Source organism: Terrapene carolina, unplaced genomic scaffold, assembly GCF_002925995.2.
Source record: "Terrapene carolina triunguis isolate 2854851 unplaced genomic scaffold, T_m_triunguis-2.0 Scaffold318, whole genome shotgun sequence".
Classification (NCBI taxonomy): Eukaryota; Metazoa; Chordata; order Testudines; family Emydidae; genus Terrapene; species Terrapene triunguis.
The window spans coordinates 113,274-138,254 of NW_020664669.1; the positions used below are offsets into that span (position 1 = coordinate 113,274).

The 24,981-nt window shown below is 51.0% G+C and overlaps 1 protein-coding gene across 1 annotated transcript in view; it reads right to left on the reverse strand.

The window, feature by feature from the left end:
* The window catches only part of LOC112110156 (vasoactive intestinal polypeptide receptor 1-like), a 76,778-nt gene that overhangs the window by 14,335 nt on the left and 37,462 nt on the right, over positions 1–24,981 (reverse strand). Inside the window, exons 6-11 of the mRNA XM_026657817.1 lie at positions 24,486–24,583; positions 11,675–11,807; positions 11,390–11,543; positions 8,788–8,848; positions 6,660–6,726; positions 6,364–6,455 (exon numbers count right to left, since the gene is read on the reverse strand). Of these exons, the coding sequence (XP_026513602.1) occupies positions 6,364–6,455; positions 6,660–6,726; positions 8,788–8,848; positions 11,390–11,543; positions 11,675–11,807; positions 24,486–24,583 (605 nt within the window). The remainder of the gene's footprint in view (positions 1–6,363; positions 6,456–6,659; positions 6,727–8,787; positions 8,849–11,389; positions 11,544–11,674; positions 11,808–24,485; positions 24,584–24,981) is intronic.

Here is a 24,981-nt window from a genome sequence, read left to right on the forward strand (position 1 = left end):
AGCACTGGCAACGATGCAGAGCTCTCCAGCAGAGATGGCCGTGCAATCGCAGACTAGAAAGAGGGCCCCAGCATGGAGTGATCGGGAAGTCTTGGATCTCATCGCTGTGTGGGGCGATGAGTCCGTGCTTTCAGAGCTGCGCTCCAAAAGAAGGAATGCAAAGATCTACGAGAAGATCTCTAAAGCCATGGCAGAGAGAGGATACAGCAGGGATGCAACGCAGTGCCGCGTGAAAATCAAGGAGCTGAGACAAGGCTACCAAAAAACCAAAGAGGCAAACGGACGCTCCGGATCCCAGCCCCACACATCCCGTTTCTACCAGGCACTGCATTCCATCCTAGGTGCGGCCGCCACCACTACCCCACCCGTGACCGTGGACTCTGAGGATGGGATATTGTCCGCGGCTGGTTCCTCGTCGGACATGTTAGCGGACGGGGAAGATGAGGAAGGAGATGAGGAGGACGAGGCAGTCGACAGCGCTTGCACCGCTGATTTCCCCGACAGCCAAGAGCTCTTCATCACCCTTACCGAGATCCCCTACCAACCGTCCCCATCCGTTACCCCGGACACCGAATCAGGGGAAGGATCAAGCAGTAAGTGCTTTAAACATGTAAACTTTTATTTTTAACAGAACTGGAATATTTAAAATATTAACAATGGGTTTTTCTTGAAGTGATTTAAACATCTAAACTTTTATTTTTAACAGAACTGGAATATTTATAATATTAACAATGGGTTTTTCATGATTTCTTTGCCTTAGGCGATAAAATTTTTAGTCCCAACTATTTAAAAAAAATCTAACAATGTCCGGTTTTTCATGATTCTGCTGCCCAAGACGCTCCACTCTTTAGTCCCTGCCAGTGCAGCTACACCAAAATCCGGTCTATATGTCCGGGGATAGAGACGAAATCCTCATGGGAGATCTCAACATAGGTCTCCTGGAGGTAATGTTCAAGCCTGGTCATCAGGTTCCTGGGGAGAGCGATTTTATTGGGTCCTCCATGGTACGAGACGTTTCCTCGCCAGGAGACAATCAAATACTCAGGGATCATTGCACGGCAAAGCATGGCGGCATACGGCCCTGGTTTTTGCATCTTTCCCTAAGCATGCGTTCCTTCTCGCTGTCCGAGATCCTCATCAGGGTGATGTCGCTCATGATGCCCTGCTTTGAATTAGGGAGGGGAATGTTAGTATTGGGACTGCTTTAGAGAGACGCGGTGGAGGCGGGAGAGGGGCAGCATACAGGGATCTTTCCCTGGGACAGCCGCGAGGGGGTGGGACAGGGGCAGAGTTCATGCTTGCCGGATTGCTGGCAGCAGAGACTGGCTTTGCTTTCAATGTGAAAGGGGGCCAGTGCTACTATTAAAGTTTTAAGCAGCCACAAGTCTACGGCTTACCATGTTTGCCTGCTACACAAGTTGAGGTGTCCTGCCCCGCTTCTCAGATCGCCACTGCAAGACCCCAGGCACTGAAGGCGAGGTCCGAAAATTCGACCTTGTCCTGAGTGCGCATGTGAGAGGTGCAGTGCATGGTCTTGTTCACAGAGAAAGACTATGTTCTTTGTTCACAACTTCATTTATATGTCTCAGGAATTCACTCCCTTTTTCCCATTCCCACAGACACATCTGCGACTGTCTCCCAACCCAGCCTGGCATCACACTCCCAGAGGCTAGCGCAGATTAGGCGGAGGAGGAAGAAGACGCGTGAGGACATGTTCTCAGAACTAATGTCCTGCTCCCGAGCCCAGGCAGCCCAGCAGACACAGTGGAGGGAGAACTTGTCCGAAATGCACAGAGCAATCATGGAACGGGAGGAGAGGTGGCGTCAGGAAGACCAGCAGGCGACTCAAACGCTGCTTGGACTAATGAGGGAGCAAACGGACACGCTCTGGCGCCTTGTGAATGTTCTGCAAGACCGGAGGCAGGAGGACAGAGCCCCGCTGCAGTCTATCTCTAACCGCCCTCCCCCGCCACCAAGTCCCACACCCCCCTCACCCAAAGTCCAAAGAAGGAGGGGCAGCAAGGGCCGTTAAAACTTTCAGTCAACCACTGCAGACTGCTCTAGCACTCTTGGGCTCTCATTCCCCAAAATTTGAAAAGTCCTTTCCTACCCACCTCACACAAGCCCCCATCCAAGTTTCACCCCCCCCCCGTTTCATGTGTGGTTCATAATAAAATATTCGTTTCTGTTAATTACTGTTTCCATGATTTTCTTTTGGAGGAGAGTCTGTCTGAAGGGGGGGAAGGGGCTTGGTAATTGGACAGGACAGTCACCTTTAGCAGGGTACAGAGGCGGGGGCAGGTCCAGCATCAGGACACATACACAGTGCAGTCACTAGTTGCCCTGGTCAGTCTGGGAGGTGGTTTTCATGTTCTGTGGGGGGGTGGGGTAGCTCTGTGACTTTGTGGCGGGGGAGGGCAGTTACAGATCTTATGCAGCGGTCCTTATCCTGGGTCACAGAGCCACGCAGCAGGGGATCTGTAACCCTCCTCCCCCTGCCAGAAAGTCACATATCCGACACATACACGCAGTCCCGCCCAGGACGGCTGGCAGGCTCCGTTGAAACAACCAGTCCACCACTGCGGAGCCTGTCATTCCGGGAGTTTAGAAGCATCATTTGCATCAGAACACTAAACCCACCCCCCCGCCACAGTCTGCGTCCCCGGTTTAAAACATTCCCGCGAAAACAATAATAAAGACAACGGTGTTCATTAACAAAACAGAACAGATTTTATTTTTTGGGAAGGGGGTGAAGGGGGTATGTAGCTGGAGAGGATAGTCAACATAAACTGGGTAAAGAAACGGGGGCAGGTTCAGCTTCTCTTTAAACAAAGTTAATAGTCACAGGTTACCCTGCTCACTGAGGAACCTAGCTTTCAAAGCCTCCCGGATGCACAGCGCGTCCCGCTGGGCTCTTCTAATCGCCCGGCTGTCTGGCTGGGCGTAATCAGAAGCCAGGCTATTTGCCTCAACCTCCCACCCCGCCATAAAGGTCTCCCCCTTGCTCTCACAGAGATTGTGGAGCACACAGCAAGCTGATATAACAATGGGGATATTGGTTTCGCTGAGATCACAGCGAGTCAGTAAGCTTCTCCATCTCCCCTTGAGACGGCCAAAAGCACACTCCACCACCATTCTGCACTTGCTCAGACGGTAGTTGAGTTCTTTTTCAGTGTCCAGGGCGCCAGTATAGGGCTTCATGAGCCAGGGCATTAGCGGGTAGGCTGGGTCCCCGAGGATCACTGTAGGCATCTCCACATCCCCAAGAGTTATTTTGTGGTCCGGGAAGTAAATACCTTCCTGCAGCCGTCTAAACAGACCAGAGTTCCTGAACACGCGAGCGTCATGAACCTTGCCCGGCCATCCGACGTTGATGTTGGTAAAACGTCCCCTATGGTCCACCAGTGCTTGCAGCACCATTGAAAAGTAGCCCTTTCTGTTAATGTACTGGCTGGCCTGGTGATCCGGTCCCAGGATAGGGATGTGAGTCCCATCTATAGCCCCACCGCAGTTTGGGAATCCCATCTCAGCGAAGCCATCTATGATGACCTGCGCGTTTCCCAGGGTCACTACCTTTGAAAGCAGTACCTTAACGATTGCGTTGGCTACTTGCATCACAGCAACCCCCACGGTAGATTTGCCCACACCAAAGTGGTTCGCGACTGACCGGTAGCTGTCCGGCGTTGCAAGCTTCCAGAGGGCTATGGCCACTCGCTTCTGGACAGTCAGGGCTGCTCGCATCCGGGTGTCATTGCGCTTCAGGGCAGGGGACAGCAACTCACAAAGTTCAAGGAAAGTCCCCTTCCGCATGCGAAAGTTTCGCAGCCACTGGGATTCATCCCAGACCTGCAGCACTATGCGGTCCCACCAGTCCTTGCTTGTTTCCCGGGCCCAGAATCGCCGTTCCACAACATCCACATGACCCATTGCCACCGTGATGTCCTGGGCGCTGAGTCTTGTGGTTTCGGACAGCTCTGTGCTACTCTCCGACTTCAGGCCCTCACGGCGGTGCCGTAGCCTCCTCTCCTGATTTCTCTGCATCTGCCTCAGGGAAAGGTGTATGATAAGCTGCGAGGCGTTGAGAACGGCCACAACTGCAGCGATGGTCGCAGCGGGATCCATGCTCGCAGTGCTGTGGCGTCCGCGCTGTCACTGATCAGAAAAGTGCGCGAACTGATTTCCCGCCGGTGCTTTCAGGGAGGGAGGGAGGGCGGTAGTGACGGACAGATGACGACAGTTACCCAAAAGCACCCTCGACACATTTTTTTACCCAGAAGGCATTGGCGGCTCGACCCAGAATTCCAATGGGCAGCGGGGACTGCGGGAACTGTGGGATAGCTGCCCACAGTGCACCGCTTCCAATGTCGACGCTTGCCCCGTTAGTGTGGACTCACACAGTCGAATTACTGTCCTTAGTGTGGACACACACGTTCGACTTTGTAATATCGATTCCACATATTCGATTTAAGTTAAATTGAACTACCCTCGTAGTGTAGACATACCCAAAGACAGAGCGAGCTCCAGGGGCTGGAAGCTGAAGCTAGACAATTTCAGATCAGACATACGGTGCAGTTTTCTTAACAGGAGGATAATTAAACATTGGAACAACTTACCCACCCCCTCTCCCTAAGCTTCAGCGCCCGAGCTCCAGCCCCAACTTCAAAGCACTGTCTCTACAGCTATTTTCAGAGCGCTAGTATGAGCCCCACTAGCCCAAGTCTGTTGACCCAGACCAGGAGGCTTACTCCAAAACGCTGTGTAGATGGACCCGTAGGGACAGTAGGGTCTGAGGCCGAAGGAAGGGCGATAGTAACTGCCATGAGGCTGTGCACTTGCTTAACTCAGCTCATGGTGGTTCTGCATTTTCTAAATGGGTTTGACACCATTTCTGTCAAGGGATGAGGAGGGTCAAGTGGGTTCCCGAGGGAGGAGTTTTAAGGAGACACTTGGAGGAAGACAGTGAGAGGAAAATGTACCATCACAATATTCAAACTACAGCTTCTTGACACAGCTCCGGCAGAGAGCTCGAGTGTGACACCTGGCATGGACATAAGCCATTTTCAGTCCTCTGTGGGGGCTTTCCTTGTTTGGGTTTGATTTAGCAAAATGATAGCTTACAACTGCTGGAAAATTCTGTATTGAATACAATGTAGAAAATATTATGGCTACAGGTGCCACTTGGGGCCTGCAACTCTCTCATGTGAGCAGTTTCATTTCACGTTTTACTTGCATGGTAAAGGATGCAGGATCGGGCCCTTTCAGGCTGATTAGGCCTCAACTGGAGTATTGTGTCCGGTTCTGGGCGCCACATTTCAGGAAGGATGTGGACAAATTGGAGAGAGTCCAGAGAAGAGCGACTAAAAGGATTAAAGGTCTAGAAAACATGACCTATGCGGGAAGATTGAAAAAAATTGGGTTTGTTGATTCTGGAAATGAGAAGACTGAGAGGGGACATGATAACCATTTTCAAGTACATAAAAGGTTGTTACAAGGAGGAGGGAGAAGAATTGTTGTTCTTAACCTCAAGCAATGGGCTTAAATTGCAGCAAGGGAGGTTTAGGTTGGACATTAGGAAAAACTTCCTGTCAGGGTGGTTAAGCACTGGAATAAATTGCCTAGGGAGGTTGTGGAATCTCCGTCATTTTGAGATTTTTAAGAGCAGATTAAACAAACACCTATCAGGGATGGTCTAAATAATTCTTAGTCCTGCCATGAGTGCAGGGGACTGGACTAAATGACCTCTTGAGGTCACTTCCAGTCCTATGAGTCTATGATGGTTGGAGATGTAACCATCTAACCTTCATGCAGCATTAGGGCAGGTTTTTTAAGACCTTATGGCCCAAAGTTTCTACTGTGGCTGAGATCCATGTAGCACTGGGGATCTATTGGGGGTCCTGATAAAGCACCTGATTTTATGAGCTGATGAGCACAGACCCCATCACAAAGCCTCCCTCTTTGGATAGCACCTCACTGGAGTTACCACCACTTAGCATTTTCTGTTCTGGTCCTGAATCCATGACATTGATTGGGGACAGATATATAAATTGGCGCATCTCCATTGCAGTCAATACTGATACAAGCTAGGGATCTGGCTCTATCTGTAGAAGCTCAGTTTCTCTGCAAGCTTTGGAAAGCTCTGATACGGGGTTGAGGTGTCGTACAGTCACACTCCTTATGACACCCCAACCCTGTATCAATCACACCCTGTATGGCACCCAAGCATAACAGCCACTGGTCTGGTGAAATGCGAATCCTTGGGAAGGACCCTGGCTGGCCAAGCCAGGCCTAAGCGCTATGCAGGGGAAGGGATCACATTTCCTGGGACCAGACTACTGGGGCAGAGAGTGTTATCGCTTTGCTTACATATACTGCTGCTTGTAGTTTTTGCCGACGTCAGGGGATCGAATCTTCTGCACTAACATTCGGATCACATTCAGGAATATGAGGAAGTTCATCTTGCAAAAGGAAGAGAAGGTTTGTCTCAGCCTCGAAACAAAACTGACCACCCAACGACATTCCGGAACCCACAGGCCGGACTCCTCCATCTCCCTGCAGGCATCTCAGCCTCCCAGGCTCACTCCCAGGCACGCTGCCCGTCCCTTCTTACGCCACTCGCCTGGCAACCCACGCGTTTACAAAGTAAGACACGGCATACTCACAAAGATGGCAAAGAGAATGGGGGCCTTGATCACCCACCAGTACAGACTGGCATAGTCATCCCAACACCTAGGAGAGAGCAGGGAAAGTGCAGAAGCATTACCAACTCATTGTGCTTTTGCTCCCTGCGGCAGGGGTTCCTGCAAACAGCTCCGGCCTCCGTGCGATTTTGGAGCTAACATTGACACTCGTGCGGGTCTGGATGCCTCGGGGTGCTGCTAACGAGCTACAGAGCCTTTCAGCTGTCAGTCACCAGCCCGAATCCAGTCCAGCTCCGCAACAGTGAGCAGCTGTTCCCAACTAATGGCTGTTTGGTGGCCCCGACAACTCACAGCCTTATCCATCATGTTGCAAAGTCGCCACCACATTTTGCACGTCTGTAAGCTCTTCAGGGCAGGGACTGTCTGTGTCTGTGTGTGCGCATGTGAGATCTGTGTTGGGTCCTACAATGAGACCTCCTGCAGTGGGAGCCACAATTGCCTTGCACACTATCCATTTGTGAGTTGGTGGTGGAGTAACTGTCACACACACAGGAGGGGAGGGGGGAGTTCAAAACTCAGACAGAGCAAAACACACAAGTGAGTCTTTTTTAAAAACCTCACCATTTTTTAGCCAATCTCATGATTTGGGGGGGTGGGAGGGGGAAGAGAGGGCTCCACTCATTATGATGCTGTCGACACTTGGGAAGGTCCCTCCTAGCCCAGCACAGGACAACTAGGAACATTAGAGAGGCAAGAAAAATGAAACACGGCGAGCGGTCACAAAGTGGTAGAGAGGGAAGGGTGGGGCCTGAAATGAGTGGGGGAAGGGTCAGGGAGATGAGCGTGGCCACCACTGGCAGTGGGCTGGGAGGTGGGCGTGGCCATCTAGCTAAACTTCTGGGAGAGTCATGTAATTTTCACATTGCCAATTTTTTCACCACAAAACCAGAGGTTGGGGTGTGAAAAGGCAGCCCAGCCCACTGGGAAAGCAACATGGGGCCAGTCCATTATCAGAACTGCTTAGGGTTTGTCTATGCAGGGAAACTGACCAGCATTGCTATAGCAGAAGAGCTCTTAGTCCTTCTCAGGCTCCCTTCTTCTCAAAAGTCACTAGTGGATCCCCACCACCACCCCGCGAGGTAGGCCAGGGTTATCCCTGCTGTACAGGGCCAGGGTCTTCTTTTCAGGGAAGCCCCTTGACACTGCGCTGGCACTTCAATTCATTCTCATGTGGCCAGCACGTCATAAAGGGGCCTGAGCCTACATGAGAACCCAGTCCAGCAAGTTTAAATGAGTGCCCATGTTCTAACCACAAAGCTTTGCAACTCTTCGAGGCTGGGACGCTGTCCCTAGTGTGTATGCTTGTACAGTGCCCATCGTGAGGGGACCTGATCCTGACTGGGGCCTGTGGACACCACCAGAAGAGAAAATAGAGAATAAAGCAGTGTTGTCCCTCTCTCCTCCCCTCTTTCGTTCTGCCGGTCAGTTTGGGCAGCCCCAGGGTCCACGGTTGCTCTGGGGTGGCAGGAGGAGCCCATGGTGAAATGCTGGCCCCATTGAAGTCTGTTAAAGCCCTCACTGACTTCAGTGGCGTGTCTACACTGCACCTGGTAGCAAGCCTCCCAGCCTGGGCCCACAGGTTCACATTAGTGCTCTAACAACAGTTGTCTAGATGCTGCGGCTCAGGCTCCAAAGCCTTGGAGTGGTGGTGGGGGAGGTGTCAGAGCCCAAGCTCCAGCCTGAGCCATGTCCAAACAATGCCTACACAGCTATTTTTAGAGCGCTTGGACTAGCCCCAGATCTCAGACCTGGGCTGGGAGGTTACCCAGAGAGACCAGGATCTCATGTGCAGGATTCAGAAGCCTTGGCATGGTCTCTGAAATGCTGGATCAGACTGGGGGGTCTTGGGGGACATTCCCTTTGACAATGTAAATCAGTTTTTAGCTGTCGGAGCAGGAAACCCCCCCTGGATTAGCTGTCGGAGCAGCACCCCCCACCCCTGGGGTGTGTAATGGCTGCTCTCTAGACCTGGAGGCTCCATGTCGCTCATCTTGCTCCAGTCATGCCCCACAGGACCTGAGCTCATTGGGGATGCACAGGTTTTAATGACGCCCCTAAATAAAGGGGATGGGGGATGGGCGGTTCTTACCCATGGTTGTCGTATTGTAGCCGGGCGAAGATCCACAAGCTCACAATGAGCATAGGGACACCTGCAAGGAAAGAGGCCAGTTGTTCTCCCACAGGATGGCAGAGTCCTACGGTGACTTCCATTCCCACCCCCCAGCATGGATAACAGATCCTGGCAAATCCACAGCACCTCCATCTCCAATGGGAGAGAGGCTCTCCTGCCCCTCTCTGCCCACCACAGACCTGGTGTCAGGGACGTTGATGCTCAGGGGATGCTTCCCACTCTGCTCAAAGCTTGAGCCTCTTGGTGTGGAGTGTGGGACACGGTGTGGCATTCGTGGGCAGGACGATGTGGAATCATAGAATATCAGGGTTGGAAGGGACCTCAGGAGGTATCTAGTCCAACCCCCTGCTCAAAGCAGGACCAATTCCCAACTAAATCCCAGCAAGGGCTTCGTCAAGCCTGACCTTAAAAACCTCTAAGGAAGGAGATTCCACCACCTCCCTAGGTAACCCATTCCAGTGCTTCACCACCCTCCTAGTGAAAAAGTTTTTCCTAATATCCAACCTAAACCTTCCCCACTGCAACTTGAGACCATTACTCCTTGTTCTCTCATCTGGTACCACTGAGAACAGTCCATGAGAACAGTCTAGCTCCATCCTCTTTCGGGGGAGATAGCTCAGTGGTTTGAGCATTGGCCTACTAAACCCAGGGTTGTGAGTTCAATCCTTGAGGGGGCCACTTAGGGATCTGGGGCAAAAATCTGTCTGGGGATTGGTCCTACTTTGAGCAGGGGGTTGGACTAGATGACCTCCTGAGGTCCCTTCCAACCTTGATATTCTGTGATTCTTTGGAACCCCCTTTCGGGTATTTGAAAGCAGTTATCAAATCTCCCCTCATTCTTCTCTTCTGCAGACTAAATAATCCCAGTTTCCTCAGCCTCTCCTCATAATTCATGTGTTCCAGGAGGTACACTCTTCCTGCTGACGGCTGTGCCGACCGCTGGAGAGCTGGCAGAAAAGGTTCACGATGCCAGGCAGCTGCCACCCAATCAAAAAAAGGCAGCAATACATGTACTCATACATGACAGTATGGTCCAGTGGTTAGAGCAGGAAGCTGGAACTTTGGGGAGGGTTGTCCCACTGACTTGTCATGAGACTCATTGCTGAACCACTCTGTGCCTGTCCTTCCACCTGATCCAGTATGAGGCACCTAACCCTGGCCCTGCACACAGCTCCTGGCTCTGATCCCAGCAGCTGCATCTTCTCCTGCTAGAAGCTGCATGCTCCTCTGTCCATGATGGTGAACATGGGATCCATCTATCCAGCCCCATACACTCCCATCCGTCTACTCTGCTCTTCCTTTGTGAAGCATGTTGAGATCTTCAGATGATTGGTGGCTGAAAAATCTGCAATATTTTCATCTGTCCTGTCCCCCCCTGTGACCCTGCCCTATACACAGGCCCTTGATGTACTACATCCCCTCCAGCAGCACCTGGGTCCTTTGTTGTGCTGGGTCAGGAGTGGGACTTGAAGTTTTTAGAACAAAAGGTTTTTTTCATTGAAAAACCAGCCTTTTACCAAATTCTTTGTGATAGACTGTCACCATTAGCAACACTGTCTAGTTTGCATGACAATTTTAGTGACTTCTTTGTCTACGCTTTTTTCAAAATCATCATGGACATTTTTCATTTACCAATTCTTTAACAAATAAAATATTTCAATAACAATTTCTATCAAAATGTCAATACAAAAATGTCATGAAAAACAAAAAGTGGGCCCATTTTAGACTCCCTGCAGCAAAACCAACTTCAGCATTTCAAATATTTTTGTGACACTGTTCCCCCCCCCACCATTTTTCCCACCAGCTCCAGTCAGTGGGGTTGGCCCACACCCAGCCCACCCTGTGAAAATAACAGTCAGCCTAAAGAAAGGAGGGCTCTCTCCAGAAGGACTAACTCTGCAGAGAACTCATACGTTATGGCAGCATCCAGGGGCCCCAGTTGCTAGATGGTTTACAAACATCTTTGCCCCAAAGATCCAGGGCGAAATCCTGGCTCAGTTGAAACCAAGGACAGAACACCAGTTGTTCTATGTTAGATAATTACATGCCCCCCACAATTAACAGTCTTTAGACATACACCTCACGAGTCCCCTCTGAGGCAGGGCTATTATCCTTATACACAGGTGAGGAACTAAGACCCAGAGAGACCACACAATGCAGTCTCAGACTAGCCCATCCCTTGCTCTGCTTCCTTCAGTGGAGCCAGTCTAACAAGGCATGTGACAAAGATTCAGTGGCGGGGGCCACCTTTGGTAGAGAAACAGGCAAACAACAGATTTTTTTGGCTCATGGAAAATTAAAAAAAGGTCATGGAAAAAATTTCAGGTTGAACCAAAAATGACTCAAATTCACAAGACGTTTCGGCATTGCTGAATCTGCATTTTTTTTCTCCCCACTGAAGAAAAGTTTTGTACCAAAAAGTTTCAGCTCTGCTTCAGTGTACAATTGTCAGCTAATGGGCTGCTCTGGGAAGATTCCTAGAACCTTTGGCCCTTCTTTAACGGTCCTCGCTATGGACATCCAGGGTTTAGTGCATTTCACTAGCATTCGCTTTACTCACCCCAGCCGAGGAGGGTGTACCACCAGAAATACCTCTTGTCAGAGGTGAAGGTGAACAGCAGCAGTGTTTGCAGGTACATCCCCTCTACGAGGAGCCAGTAGAAGTTGGCCAGCACTGAGTACTGGAAGAAGGCAATGGCCGCTTTGCAGTTCACCTAGCGAGGGAGAGAGGAAAAGGTTCACATGGGCTCTTCTCTGTGCCTGTTCACCAGCAGGTTGATGCAAGAGCACCAGGCCAGCCCTGGCCCTGGAAGGAGCCAACCCCATCTGCTGAGCACCCTCTTACCGTGGACATGGTGCAGTGATCAATGGACTCATCCGCGAAGAGCACGGAGTCTTTGATGAGCACGGCAGATCCCCGCATTAGGAAGGAGGCGAAGAAGTGGATGTGGATGGAATTCCTGGTGCAGTGAAGCTTCCTACAGAAAGAAGAGGATCCCAGTGACTTGGAGCTGGCTCTGCATTCTTCATGGCAAACAGACATACGGTCGGTGGCCAGCTTGCCACGGCCTTCAACCCTAAGGGCGCAATTCAGCACAGCCCACGGGAGCTTGTGGAGCTGCCCTAGGGATGAATTTGACACGAAATGTGATTGAGATGGATACAACACCGAGGGCCATTACTTCGTAGCATTTAAGGCCAGAAGGGACCATTAGATCATCCAGTACGACCCTCTGCATAGCACAGGCCGTTACATTTCACCTCGCTCCCCAGGTACGGAGCCCAATGACGTTAGCTAGACTAAAGCGTTTCAGTCCTCACAACACTGAGTAGTTGTGCGGCGCCAGCAGAGACCTGGGAATGGACTGGGTGAGATATATCTGATGATCCCCGCAATCAATCCATGCCCCAGGCTGCAGAAGAAGGTGCCCCTCCCCCGCTCTCCCCCAATATCCCTCCATTCTGCTCTGGGGAAAATTCCTCCTGACCCCAGATCTAGCAGCTCAATTTGCCCCTGATCATGCGAGCATGACCCAGCCAGCATCTAGGCAAAGGATTTTGTGAACCATCTCAGAGCACTGGCCCACCCCGTCTGGTGTCCTGTCACCAGCTGTGGCCAATCCTCGATTCTTCAGAGGAAGGCCAAAAAAACCCAGACACCTCTGGCCCATTGTGCATGGGATGGGGAGGGAGGAATCCTTCCTGATCCCTGCAAGTGCCCAGCTGACGCCCACAGACCTTGTCTAAGCAAGTGCATCTCTACTGACTGCAAAAGGTGTCACCCCACTTACCGCAGGGTGGAATTGGATCCAGCGAGAGCAAAGGAGTCGGTTGTTATTGCTGAGCCCGGGGAACGGGGAACAATCTCTGTTCCACTCCCTGAGGCGAATTAGACCCAATCAGCTCCTCAGTGCACACAACAGAGCTCTGTGCCATGCTCTTCCCAGGCCCAGCAGTGCTGGGCTACAACCAGGCTCAAGTGGCTGGTGGTGGAGTACCCAACCAATACAGTGGAACCAAGTGATGGTCCATAGGAATGTCACCATTGGAGCGGTGCCCACAGCAGCTCACCCGCTTGTGAAGCGCATCGACTGCATGCCAGCCCCTGGTTCCTGGCACCATGATGCTGCCTGGGGCTGTTTCACTTGATGCGCCATCTTGGTCCTGTGCTCTGATGGCCATGCGCCATCTCTGCTCACTTCCCTTGTGGCCATGCCCTTGCTGTCCTGTCCATGTGGAGTGCATAGTTTGGGGATGGTGGGCGGACAGAGCACAAGCGCCTTTTCTGAGGACAAGCGCTTTAGTAGGGTTCCAAAAGCACTGGACAGTCAGAGATAGGGAGAACTCCCACTGCTCTATCAGCGAGGACGGAACAGCTAGGAGCTGGGGAGGGATGTAAACCTTCCTTCTCCAGAGCACTGTCCAACCTCTGACTGATGGGACGTCAGATCTGGGTCGTGGGCAGCCAGCCCAGTGGCTAGAGCCAGAGACAGATTTCAGGAATCAAAGTCGTGGGTCGATCTGAGGTCAGGAACCAGTGGCCAGTCTCAGGAGCCAAGGCCAAGTCAGGAGCCGAGAGTTGGGGCCAGGAGATAAGGCCGAGGTCACAATCAGAAGCAGGAGACAAAGCTGGGTCAGAAAGCGGGCGTCAGAGCCAGGAGGGAAAAGGCAAGATCAGGAACCTGAAGCAGTGCAAGGAAGCAGGGTCTGTACCAGCAGCTAGCTGGGGAACCACCTGGTTGCACAGACAAACTTCCTGTAGCCACCCCAGGCTTAAGGAGTATGTCTGGGCCAATCAGGAATGGCCTGTAAGTCAGGCCCACCATGGGTGGCATGTCCTGTGGTGTAGGCTGCTAAGGCTCATGACTTGCCAAGTGCTTTCACTACCACAGCTGTTAATGCTAGCATGGAAGTGGTTGTTCCCTGGAGAATCTGTAGACCCAGGTTCTAGACCTGCTGCTCCTTACATTGTGGCCACCATGGAGCATTGCTGGGCTTTTGTGAAATGCTTCTATGAGAGCAGGGACATGTATGTGTTGGGCCAGTTCCCAGGACTGCTCCTCAGGAACTACTCCATCCCAGTCCACAAGATTCCATGATTTACCCCGCTTCATCTTGGAGCGCCGTATGACCCAGGCTAGGTATTCCCCTGGCAGAGGGGGGATGCGTATGGCTGGGAAGCAGGTTTCTGTTGAATGGTTTCAAAAGGGAGATATGGAAAACGGTGTATTTTGAGCAGCCTCAGCAAGCGGAGTTTAACAGTGACAGAGTAAATTAGTAAACCATGTCTAGTTGGCAGCCGGTATCAAGCGGAGTGCCCCAAGGATCCGTCTGGGACCGGTTTTGTTCAATATCTTCATTAATGATCTGGAGGATGGGGTGGACTGCACTCTCAGCAAATTTTCAGACGAAACTAAACTGGAAGGAGTGGTAGATACTCTGGAGGGTAGGGATAGGATACAGAGGGACCTAGACAAATTAGAGGATTGGGCCAAAAGAAACCTGATGAGGTTCAACAAGGACAAGTGCAGAGTCCTGCACTTAGCACGGAAGAATCCCATGCACTGCTACAGACTAGGGACCGAATGGCTAGGCAGCAGATCTGCAGAAAAGGACCTAGGGGTTACAGTGGACGAGAAGCTGGATATGGGTCAACAGTGCGCCCTTGTTGCCAAGAAGCCTAACGGCATTTTGGGCTGTATAAGTAGGAGCATTGTCAGCAGATCGTTCCCCTTTATTCGACATTGGTGAGGCCTCATCTGGAGTACTGTGTCCAGTTTTGGGCCCCACACTACAAGAAGGATGTGGGAAAATTGGAAAGAGTCCAGCAGAGGGCAACAAAAATGAATAGGGGGCTGGAGCACATGACTTATGAGGAGAGGCTGAGGGAACTGGGATTGTTTAGTCTGCAGAAGAGAAGAATGAGGGGGGATTTGATAGCTGCTTTCAGCTACCTGAAAGGGGGTTCTAAAGAGGATGGAGCTTGGCTGATCTCAGTGGTGGCAGATGACAGAACAAGGAGTAATGGTCTCAAGTTGCAGTGGGGGAGGTCTAGGTTGGATATTAGGAAACACTATTTCACTAGGGGGGTGGTGAAGCACTGGAATGGGTTACCGAGGGAGGTGGTGGAATCTCCTTCCTTAGCGGTTTTTAAGGTCAGGCTTGACAAAGCTCTGGCTGGGATTTAGTTGGGGATTGATCCTGCTTTGAGCAGGGGGTTGGACTAGATGACCTCCTGAGGTCCCTTCCAACCCTGATATTTTATGATTCTATGAGTTGGCAAATCTGAAATGGTTTGAGATATCAGTGATCTCCTTCATGAAATGGTTGGTGTGAAGATGTTTGGTGGATAGTCAAATCTTCTGGCCTACCTTGAATTCTGTGCCTGCCTGTCTCTGGTGATCTTCCTATCGTTCGGGGGGGAGGGATAGCTCAGTGGTTTGAGCATTGGCCTGCTAAACCCAGGGTTGTGAGTTCAATCCTTGAGGGGGCCACTTAGGAATCTGGGGCAAAATCAGTACTTGGTCCTGCTAGTGAAGGCAGGGGGCTGGACTCGATGACCTTCCAAGGTCCCTTCCAGTTCTAGGAGATAGGATAATTTGTAGGCTTCCTTTGCCTCTGCCAGGTGTTCCTTGAGTTCTTCCTGTATATGGTGGATTTGCTGAACCGTATCACAGGCTGCTGAGGTGTGGGAGGCAATTGGGAGTATGAGGTAGTGGCATCACTCCTCAAACCTGAACTTGATTGTGAGTAGTTCTTTGTTGAGAATCTTGTATTTTTTTCCAGGAGGACAGCTTCAGAGAATAGTAGGCAAATGGATGCGGTATCCCTAATTGGTGAAAAAGGGGCTTTGGCTTGTGGAAACATGGTCAGCATTGTTATATGTGAACTTGGGATATGGGAAGAGAGTGGATTGAAACAACACTCCAGCACTCGGTTTACTCTTTCTGTTTGACTGGATGTGGTACACAGATGACATGCAGATACGGATGTTTAATAGTTGGAGAATCTCGCACCAAAAACTGGAGATGAACTGGGACCCTCTGTTAGATCTTATGTGGTCAGGGATGAAAGACATGTGCAAACAGAAGTTGAGCTGTGGCTGTGGGCAGTTGGGCGCAAGGGAGGAAGTGTCAACAGGTCTACTACCATGAGCATAGTGATATATCCATTCAATTCAGGGAGTTCTTTGATAAAGTTCATGGTGGTCATTCCCTAGGTTTGAAAGGGCGTTTCTAGGAGCATAAGGGTGCTGAGGGGTTTTGTGCACAGAACTTTGGCACGAACACATATATCGCAGGAGTTGATATTGGTCCAAATATTTGTCTACCTCCTGGGCCACCAAAAGAGGCGAGAGGTTAGACATAAGGTTTTAGAGTGACTGGAATGGCACACTGGGGACATCGTGGCATATCTGGAACACTTCCAACCAGGGGCACCTTTACAGGATGTAGATGCAGCTGCTAACATATCTTATTCCATCTGTCATGGTATGCAGTCTCTTGGTATTACCTCCGGGTTGCTCTGGGGAGGCTGCAACCTTCTGAGCCAGCAGGTCACTTTGGGAAGCCAGCCAGATCAGAGTAAGGAGATCCTGTTGCATTGCAGCATTGAGGAAGCTATGGGGTTTCAGGAGGAGGGACTTTTCCCCAGGTAGGGGTTTCTTCCTCCTTGCAGTACTGTACTCCCCTTTGCGCAATAGGATGTCCACTTTGCCATTCTTGGTTTCCAATTGATACGCAGTGGTGAAATCAAATGGGAAAAGAATAGTGCCCAACAGAGCTGTCTTTGTTTCAGGGCTTTGGTCTTGTATAAATATTCAAGGTTCTTGTAGTCTGTGTATACCTATATTAGATACTGCCCCTCTCCCCCCACCCCCTCAAGGTAGTGGCATCACTCCTCAAACCTGAACTTGATTGTGAGTAGTTCTTTGTTGAGAATCTTGTATTTTTTTTCCAGGAGGACAGCTTCAGAGAATAATAGGCAAATGGATGGAGTAGGTGTTGGGGCCTGTGGCTCTGGGAGAGTGCTGCCTCAAAAGCCACGTTGGATGCATCAGCCTCTACTACAAATGAGCAGGGTGGTTCTACGTGTACCACTGTGGGACCCTCAATGAAAGCAGCTTTGAATCACTAGAAAGAGAGCTGAGTCTCAGATGTCCAGGTGAACTTGGCGGGCATTCAGAAGAGGGCCATAAGGGGTGGTACGTGCCTCAAGAAGTCTGAGCTAAAGCACTGATAAAAGGTTGTGAAGCCTGTGAATCATCGTACCTCTGACACTCCATGGGGACACCCAGTCATGGATAACCTCTTTCTTTTTGGTATCTATTGGATGCCTGCTGTGGAGAGGATGTACCTAGGAACACCAGGGATGTCTAGTCAAATGAGTAGGTCTCAGGTTTGGTGTACAGGCCATGTTGCTGGAGTCTCTCTGGTATGGCCCAGATGTGCTGGTCAGTCTGTTTTAGTCCTCTGAAAAGATGAGGATATCATCCAGGTAGCCTACCACTAGGCTCTTGGTCTAGAATATCCTTGAATGTGTTGTTAATGAAGTGCTGAAAAGTAGCTGGGGCATTAGTGAGGCCAAATGGTATGACTGAATATTCAAAGTGTCCATGGGGTGTTTGGAAGGTGGTCTTCCACTCGTCCCTTGCTCGGATGTGTACTAAATTGTAGGCCCTTCAAAGATTCTGCTTGGTGAACACCTGAGCAGATCATATGTGGTCCAACAGTTCCAAGATTAGTGGCAGAGGTTATCAGTCTCAAACCATCACTTGGTTTAGCGCTTGGTAGTCTACTCATAGACCTTAAGATCAGAAAGGATGATCATGATCATGTAGCCTGACCTTCTGCACTTTGCAGGCCAGAGAACCTCACCCACCCACTCCTGTAATAGACCTCTAACCTCTAGATGAGTTACCGAAGTCCTCAAATCATGGTTTAAAGACTTCAAGTTACAGTGAATTCACCATTTACACTAGTTTAAACCTGCAAGTGACCCATGCCCCATTTTGTGGAGGAAGGCAAAAAACCCTCAGGCTCTCTGCCAATGCGACCCAGAGGAAAATTCCTTCCTGACCCCAAATATAGCGATCAGTTAGACCTTGAGCATCTGGGCAAGCCCCACCAGCCAGATACCTGGGAAAGGGACCCATCTCTCTTCTTTACAGAAAGAACAGTAGCTCTGGCAGGAGATGTTGAGTGACAGCTGAATCCCTTTGCTAGGTTCTCCGGCTATACCAACAGAGGACTATGAATTCCAGCTCTGACATCGCATAGATCCAGCCATATGGAACTTTGGTCTGGGCTGCAAGTCTATTGGACAGTTGCAATCTCAATATGGGGGCTGTGCATCTGCATTTCTTTTTGCAAAGATGTTGGCATAGTCTTGATATTTTTTAGAAACATGGAGGGTCATCTCTGAGGAGCGTATACTCTGGCTGATGACTCAGCATGGGGTTCAGACAATGCTTGGGTTGCTGTTGTCTGGCAATGAGACCCAGGGTCCAGGGATTTGTGGTCCACAGTGCACAGGCAGACCTGCCTGCAGTATGCAGAAGAGAAGATAACCTTTTGCTCTCAGACGGATGCATGGATTGGTTATGCCACCCAGGTTATGCCAAAGATCAAAGGGAAATGAGGGGAATGGATTATACTAAACTGCAATACTTCTTGATTCCCCTGTATCACAGCCTCTATTCACAGTGACACGGTCTCCTGAGTCACTGGTCCTGAGGAAAGGAGGGTCCCATCTATTGTCACCACAAAACCAGGTGTGGTTTCTGTTGGGACAAGAATTTGCAGAGCCCAGGCCATCTCTGCATTCATGAAGCTGTCAGCAGCACCAAAGTCAATGATGGCCCACTGTGGGAGAATTCTCTGGGCCTTGCCTGGGATGTACAGCTGAACCAGCAGCTAGTGGTGTGGTGAGAGTCTTAGTGACCCGGGACAGGTCCCAGACAGGGTTTGGGAGGCATTCCAAGGAGTAGCTCTGAGGTTTTGTGCAGGTCTAGCCCACCTACGGGGCCTGGGATCATTTGTTCCTGACCCCTGCTAAGTAAGGGTTCTTAAGGGACACGAAGCAAGTGTGCAGCGCACCTTACCATAGTAACAAAATAATAATAAATTAATGGAGATATCCTATCTCCTAGAACTGGAAGGGACCTTGAAAGGTCATTGAGTCCAGCCCCCTGCCTTCACTAGCAGTGCCAAGTACTGATTTTGCCCCAGCTCCCTAAGTGGCCCCCTCAAGGATTGAACTCACAACCCTGGGTTTAGCAGGCCAATGCTCAAACCACTGAGCTATCCCTCCCCCCAATAGATTGTTGAGGAAGAAGAACAGTGACGATGTGACAGTCAGCCACCTTCAGGTCAGGTCCACTTGCATAGCCTCAGGATTCTGGTCTGGAGGTGTTGGAGTGGGACCACTCTTCTCCTCTCTTCGCTCATGCAGGCAGTTATCAATGTGAAGAGTCAAGTCCATGAACGCAGTTAAGTCCATGGCAGCCTTCACCTGAGCTAACACATGTTTGATCTCTTGGGTCTGGTCTATACTACCCGCCTGAATCGGCGGGTAGAAATCGACCTCTCGGGGATCGATTTATCGCGTCCCGTCGGGACGCGACAATCGATCCCCGAATCGGCGCTCTAACTCCACCAGGGGAGGTGGTAGTAAGCGCCGCCGACAAAAAGCCGCAGAAGTCGATTTTGCCGCCGTCCTCACAACGGGGTAAGTTGGCTGTGATACGTCGAATTCAGCTACGCTATTCACGTAGCTGAATTTGCATATCTTAAATCGACTCCCCCCTGTAGTGTAGATGTAGCCTTGGCTGAGCCCTGCCCTGAACTGGCACAGCTGGGCTGCCTCATACCACTCGGTACATTCAGTAAGCTGAGGAAACCAAATGGCATATGTGGCGGCCGGCCTCGACCTTTGCTGGAGTTTCTCAATGGCAGCTGTGGCTGAGTGGGTGAGATGGAGGATGTTAAAGATGGTAGAGAAGGCTCTTAGGAAGGCATTTGCTTTGCTGCCCTGCTCCAGTAAGGGAGAGGCCCAGTCTAAGGCAGGCCCAGTCTAAGGCATCTCCCAACAGCAGCCTTATCACCATCCCCATCTTGGCCTATTCAATGGGGAAGGCCTGAGGACAAAATATGAAGAGGAAGCGGACGGGTTCATGATGCCTCTGAACTTCCGCTGGTCCCTGTCAAACCGTTCGGGCAAAGGCATGGTGGGGCCTTGTTCTGGGGACAGGCTAGTGCCCCAAGCTTGGAATGCAGCATTTCCCACCTGCACATGGGTTACCTGGTCACACCAGATTTTATTTTCTGACAACATCTGCATCACTCGAGCACGTGGAGCCTGACTTTCTGCCTATATTTAAACAATCCACTCCGGCACATCCAGAGACCCTTAGACTTGTCTGGGCGCGAAACGCCTTCTTTCCTCGCCAGGGCGTTGGATGCAGTGGGGTTAGATGGTCTGTGCAAGCTGTCAGAGCCAGGTCGTGGGCCGCCAGCCTCATGGCTAGAGCCAGAGTCAGACATCAGGAATCAGAGTCGCGGGTCAACGTGGGATCAGGAACAGAATCTGGAGTTGAGGCCAAGTCAGGAGCCAAGAGTCAGGGCCAGGAGGTAAAGACGAGGTCACAAACCAGAAGTCAGAAGCAGGCGACAAAGCCGAGTCAGAAACCGGGTATCAGAGCCAGGAGGGAAAAGCCAGTGTCAGGAACCAGAGTGAGGAAGGTAGGTCGGTAGCAGCAACTAGCTGGGGATCCACCTAGTCGCACAAACTTCCTGTATCCTCCCCAGGCTTAAATAGTATGTCCAGGCCAATCAGCAATCAGGAATGTCCTGTCAGTCAGCCCACTGTGGCTGGCACAGCCTACGGTGTAGGGACCTCTGAGGCTCATGACCTGCCCAGTGTGTCCACTGCCACAGCTGTTAGGTGCTGGCATGGAGATGGTTGCTGCCAAGGACTCTGCAACCCCATGTTCTTGACCCCATGTTGCTGCTCCTTACAAGGGGTGAGGAGGAGACTTTTCCTAGGGGCAGGTTATCCCACCGTGCACCTTCCTCTCAAGCAGCTGCTTCTAGCCCTGTTGAAGACAAGACCCTGGCCTAGATGGACACTGGTCTGATTCAACCTGCCACACCCCAGATTCCTAAGCAGTCCCTCAAACTGTATCCTGTTTCCCTGGCTTGCCCTTGTCTATCAAGGCTGTTTGTCAGAAATCACCCAGCCTTCTCCTCCCTTAGCTTCTTTACCTGGGGAATACTTGGGGCATAAGTGCTAGATGCCATTAATAATTCCACCATATAAGCAAGCTGGGAGGGGGAAAATTGCTAAGTTAATTTTTAGATCTATACCCAGGGAGCTTGAACTCTCAGCCTTTATAGCAAGACGGCAGCTGTATCTGCACAGGGCCCCAACACTGAAGAGCTCTGGTTGCTAATTAGCTACAAGATGCATGTCTGTTAGCCCACAGCTACAACAGACAGAGCACTATGAGGACAGAATCATTCAAACATTGCCCATAAAGGTTGCAGAGTTCAGGTCACACCTGTTCCCCTGGAGGCCGTTTTGCAGAGGGGCTTCACTTCTTCAACTAGAACTGAGAAGAAAAACATGAATTTCTTTCATCTCTGACGTGATGTGAGTGACTGACGCTTGGCAGTGTCAGAGTAATGCCAGCTGGGTCTGCAGGAGGTGGCAACAGGAGCTACTCGCAAGACTCTGAATAAGAAACAAATGTTCCAGATTCCACTTCTATAAACTGTCCCATCTAGGCTGGGCAGTGCTATCTGGGGATTTATTATTATTCAAATAGCATCTAAGTCAGGAGTTCTCAAACTGGGGGTCGGGACCCCTCAAAGGGCCGTGAGACTATTACATGGGGGGGTCGCAAGCTGTCAGCCTCTACCCCAAACCTTGCTTTGCCTCCAGCATTTATAATGGTGTTAAATATATGAAAAAGTGTTTTTAATGTTGTCATAACTATAAAGGGAAGGGTAACAGCTCTCCTGTGTACAGTACTATAAAATCCCTCCTGGCCAGAGACTCCAAAATCCTTTTACCTGTAAAGGGTTAAGAAGCTCAGGTGACCTGGCTGACACCTGACCCAAAGGACCAATAAGGGGACAAGATACTTTCAAATCTTGGGGGGGAGGGGGAAGGCTTTTGTTTGTGCTCTTTGTTTTGGGGGTTGTTCGCTCTTGGGACTAAGAGGGACCAGACATCAATCCAGGCTCTCCACATCTTTCTGAACAAGTCTCTCATATTTCAAAATTGTAAGTAAACAGCCAGGCAAGGCGTGTTAGTTTACCTTTGTTTTCTCAACTTGTAAATGTACCTTTTACTAGGGTGTTTACCTCTGTTTGCTGTAACTTTGAACCTAAAGCTAGAGGGGGGTCCTCTGGGCTCTTTAAGTTTGATTACCCTGTAAAGTTATTTTCCATTCTGATTTTACAGAGATGATTTTTACCTTTTTCTGTAATTAAAAGCCTTCTTTTTAAGAACCTGATTGGTTTTTCCTTGTTCTTAGATCCAAGGGGGTTGGATCTTGATCCACCAGGAGTTGGTGGAAGGGAGGAGGGGGGATGGTTAATTTCTCCTTGTTTTAAGATCCAAGGGGTTTGGATCTGTATTCACCAGGGAATTGGTGAAGAGTCTCTCAAGGCTACCCAGGGAAGGGAATTAGCATCGAGAGTGGTGGCAGCGGACCAGATCTAAGCTGGTAGTTAAGCTTAGAAGTTTTCATGCAGGCCCCCACATCTGTACCCTAAAGTTCAGAGTGGGGAAGCAGCCTTGACAAATGTATAAGGGGGGTCGCACTCAGAGGCTTGCTGTGTGAAAGGGGTCCCCAGGACAGAAGTCTGAGAACCCTTGATCTAAGTGAATTGTGTCTGAGTCCACCCTACCTTCACCTCCTGCCATCATGGAGACGAGCGAGAAACGCTGCCAGATCAGAACGCTGGAGTTCATCTGCACTTTGCACTAGGGTGAATGACAGCTCCAAGGGCAGGTCAGTGGAGAATGGGGCCCTTTGTAGCCAGTGCATCTTGGACTTTGTATAGAGAGGAAGGGCTGATCCTGCACATACCTAGGGTCTTGGAGGAGCATGGACTGGAGCAGTTAGCCCAGGGCATTGTTTGCACCGCTGCGGCCATGCTGCTATTTGTAGCCTGCTAGCTCAGTCAAAGCTAGCATGTGTATGTCTCCCCAAGCTGGAGATTATCCCCCAGCTCCAGTGTAGATGGACCCTGACGCTGTAGCAGATGGGAGCAACCAGGGCACCGGAACAGAGTACTGTGTGCAGTTCTGGTCTCCTATGTTTAAAAGGGATGAACTGAAACTGGAACGGGTACAGAGAAGGGCAACTAGGATGATCCGAGGAATGGAAAACCTTTCCTATGAAAGGAGACTCGAGGAGCTTGGTTTGTTTAGCCTAACCAAAAGAAGGCTGAGGGGGGATATGATTGCTCTCTTCAAATATATCAAAGGGATAAATACCAGGGAGGGGGAGGAATTATTTCAGCTCAGTGCTAATGTGGACACGAGAACGAATGGATATAAACTGGCCGTGGGGAGATTTAGGCTTGAAATTAGACGAAGGTTTCTAACCGTCAGAGGGGTGAAATTTTGGAACAGCCTTCCGAGGGAAACGGTGGGGGCGAAAGACCTCTCTGGCTTCAAGATTAGGCTAGATAAGTTTATGGAGGGAATGGTTTGATGGGATTACGTGATTCTAATCAATTAGGCAATAACGGCCATCGCTGGTAAAATGAGGGTCTGGCTAGAGATTCTTGCCTGTATGCTCGGGGTTCTGCTGATCGCCATTTTTGGGGTCGGGAAGGAATTTTCCTCCAGGGTGGATTGGCAGTGGCCCTGGAGGTTTTTCGCCTTCCTCCGCAGCATAGGGCAGGGGTCACAAGCTGGAAGATTCTCTGCGACTTGAAGTCTTTAGATCACAATCAGGAGACTTCAACAGCAGAGATAAGGGAAAGTGGGGGGGTCAGCTTTTGTGGCCTGCATCATGCGGGGGGTCAGACTAGATGACCATATTGGTCCCTTCTGACCTTAAAGTCTATGAGTCTATGAGTCTATGAACAGGGGGCGATAGGTGCCCATGGCCCCACCACTTTTAAAACCTTTTTTTACCGGCCATAAGGAAGATTGATGGGGAGAGGGGGCAGAGAGGAGTGAGCAGGGAGGAAGGGGCAGTGCAGGGGTGGGGCCACAGTTCAGGCAACAGTAGCCCTCCCACTTTAAGGAAGCTTCCCCTGCTCCTGGGAGCAACCTGTGACTGCAACCAAGCCACTACCACCTGGAATCAGCAGCCTGCAGACTCAATGTCCCCGCTCTGTATCTGTGCATTGGTGGGTCAAATGGGGGGCAAATTCCCCTTTGCCTGTAAGCACCCCTGTTTCCTCCCATCAGCCAGGGTCTCCTCCACCTCCCACGTTCTCCCCACGCTCCCACGGGCTCAAATCCACCTGCTAGAGCCCCTGCTCTCGTTGGCTTCTGTCACTTCATGGTAAACCCCTGGACCCCAGTGGCTGTGAGCAACTGGGACCTGGATCTGGCCTGGCAGCAGGCAGGGCGTTCAGCTACCTCCTGCCCTCCCACAGTGCACGGAGCTGTTGGGGCCACAGCCCTACCTGAAGCAGGAGAAGATGCCGATGGCCAGGAGCAGAGCAGCCACGGAGGTGGAGTAGCCGCAGGTATAAAGCACCTTCACGGTAGCAAAGTAGGCCCCCTGAAAGAGAAAGGCACAGCTGAGTTAGCAGGTCAGCGCGGCAGTGCCAGGCAGCTGTGCGGGCACTAGGGCATGGCCGTGGAGCCGGGAGCACCACTGACCCTCTGGACACGCTGCTCCCTGACACGCAGTGGGGCAGAGAGGTGGGGTGGGGTGGGGGGAACATGCTGCTGACAGACTTTGGGTCTTGCTGTGTTCATGCCATCATCTATGAGGGCCCCAGGGGACCAGGCCTGCCCCCTAGAGCCCTCAGCAAACCGCCCACCAGCCCCAGGGGACCCGGCCTGCCCCAGAGAGACCCCAGCTAACCACCCACCAGCCCCAGGGGACCTGGCCTGCTCCCTAGAGCCTCCAGCTAACCACCCACCAGCCCCAGGGGACCTGGCCTATCCCAGAGA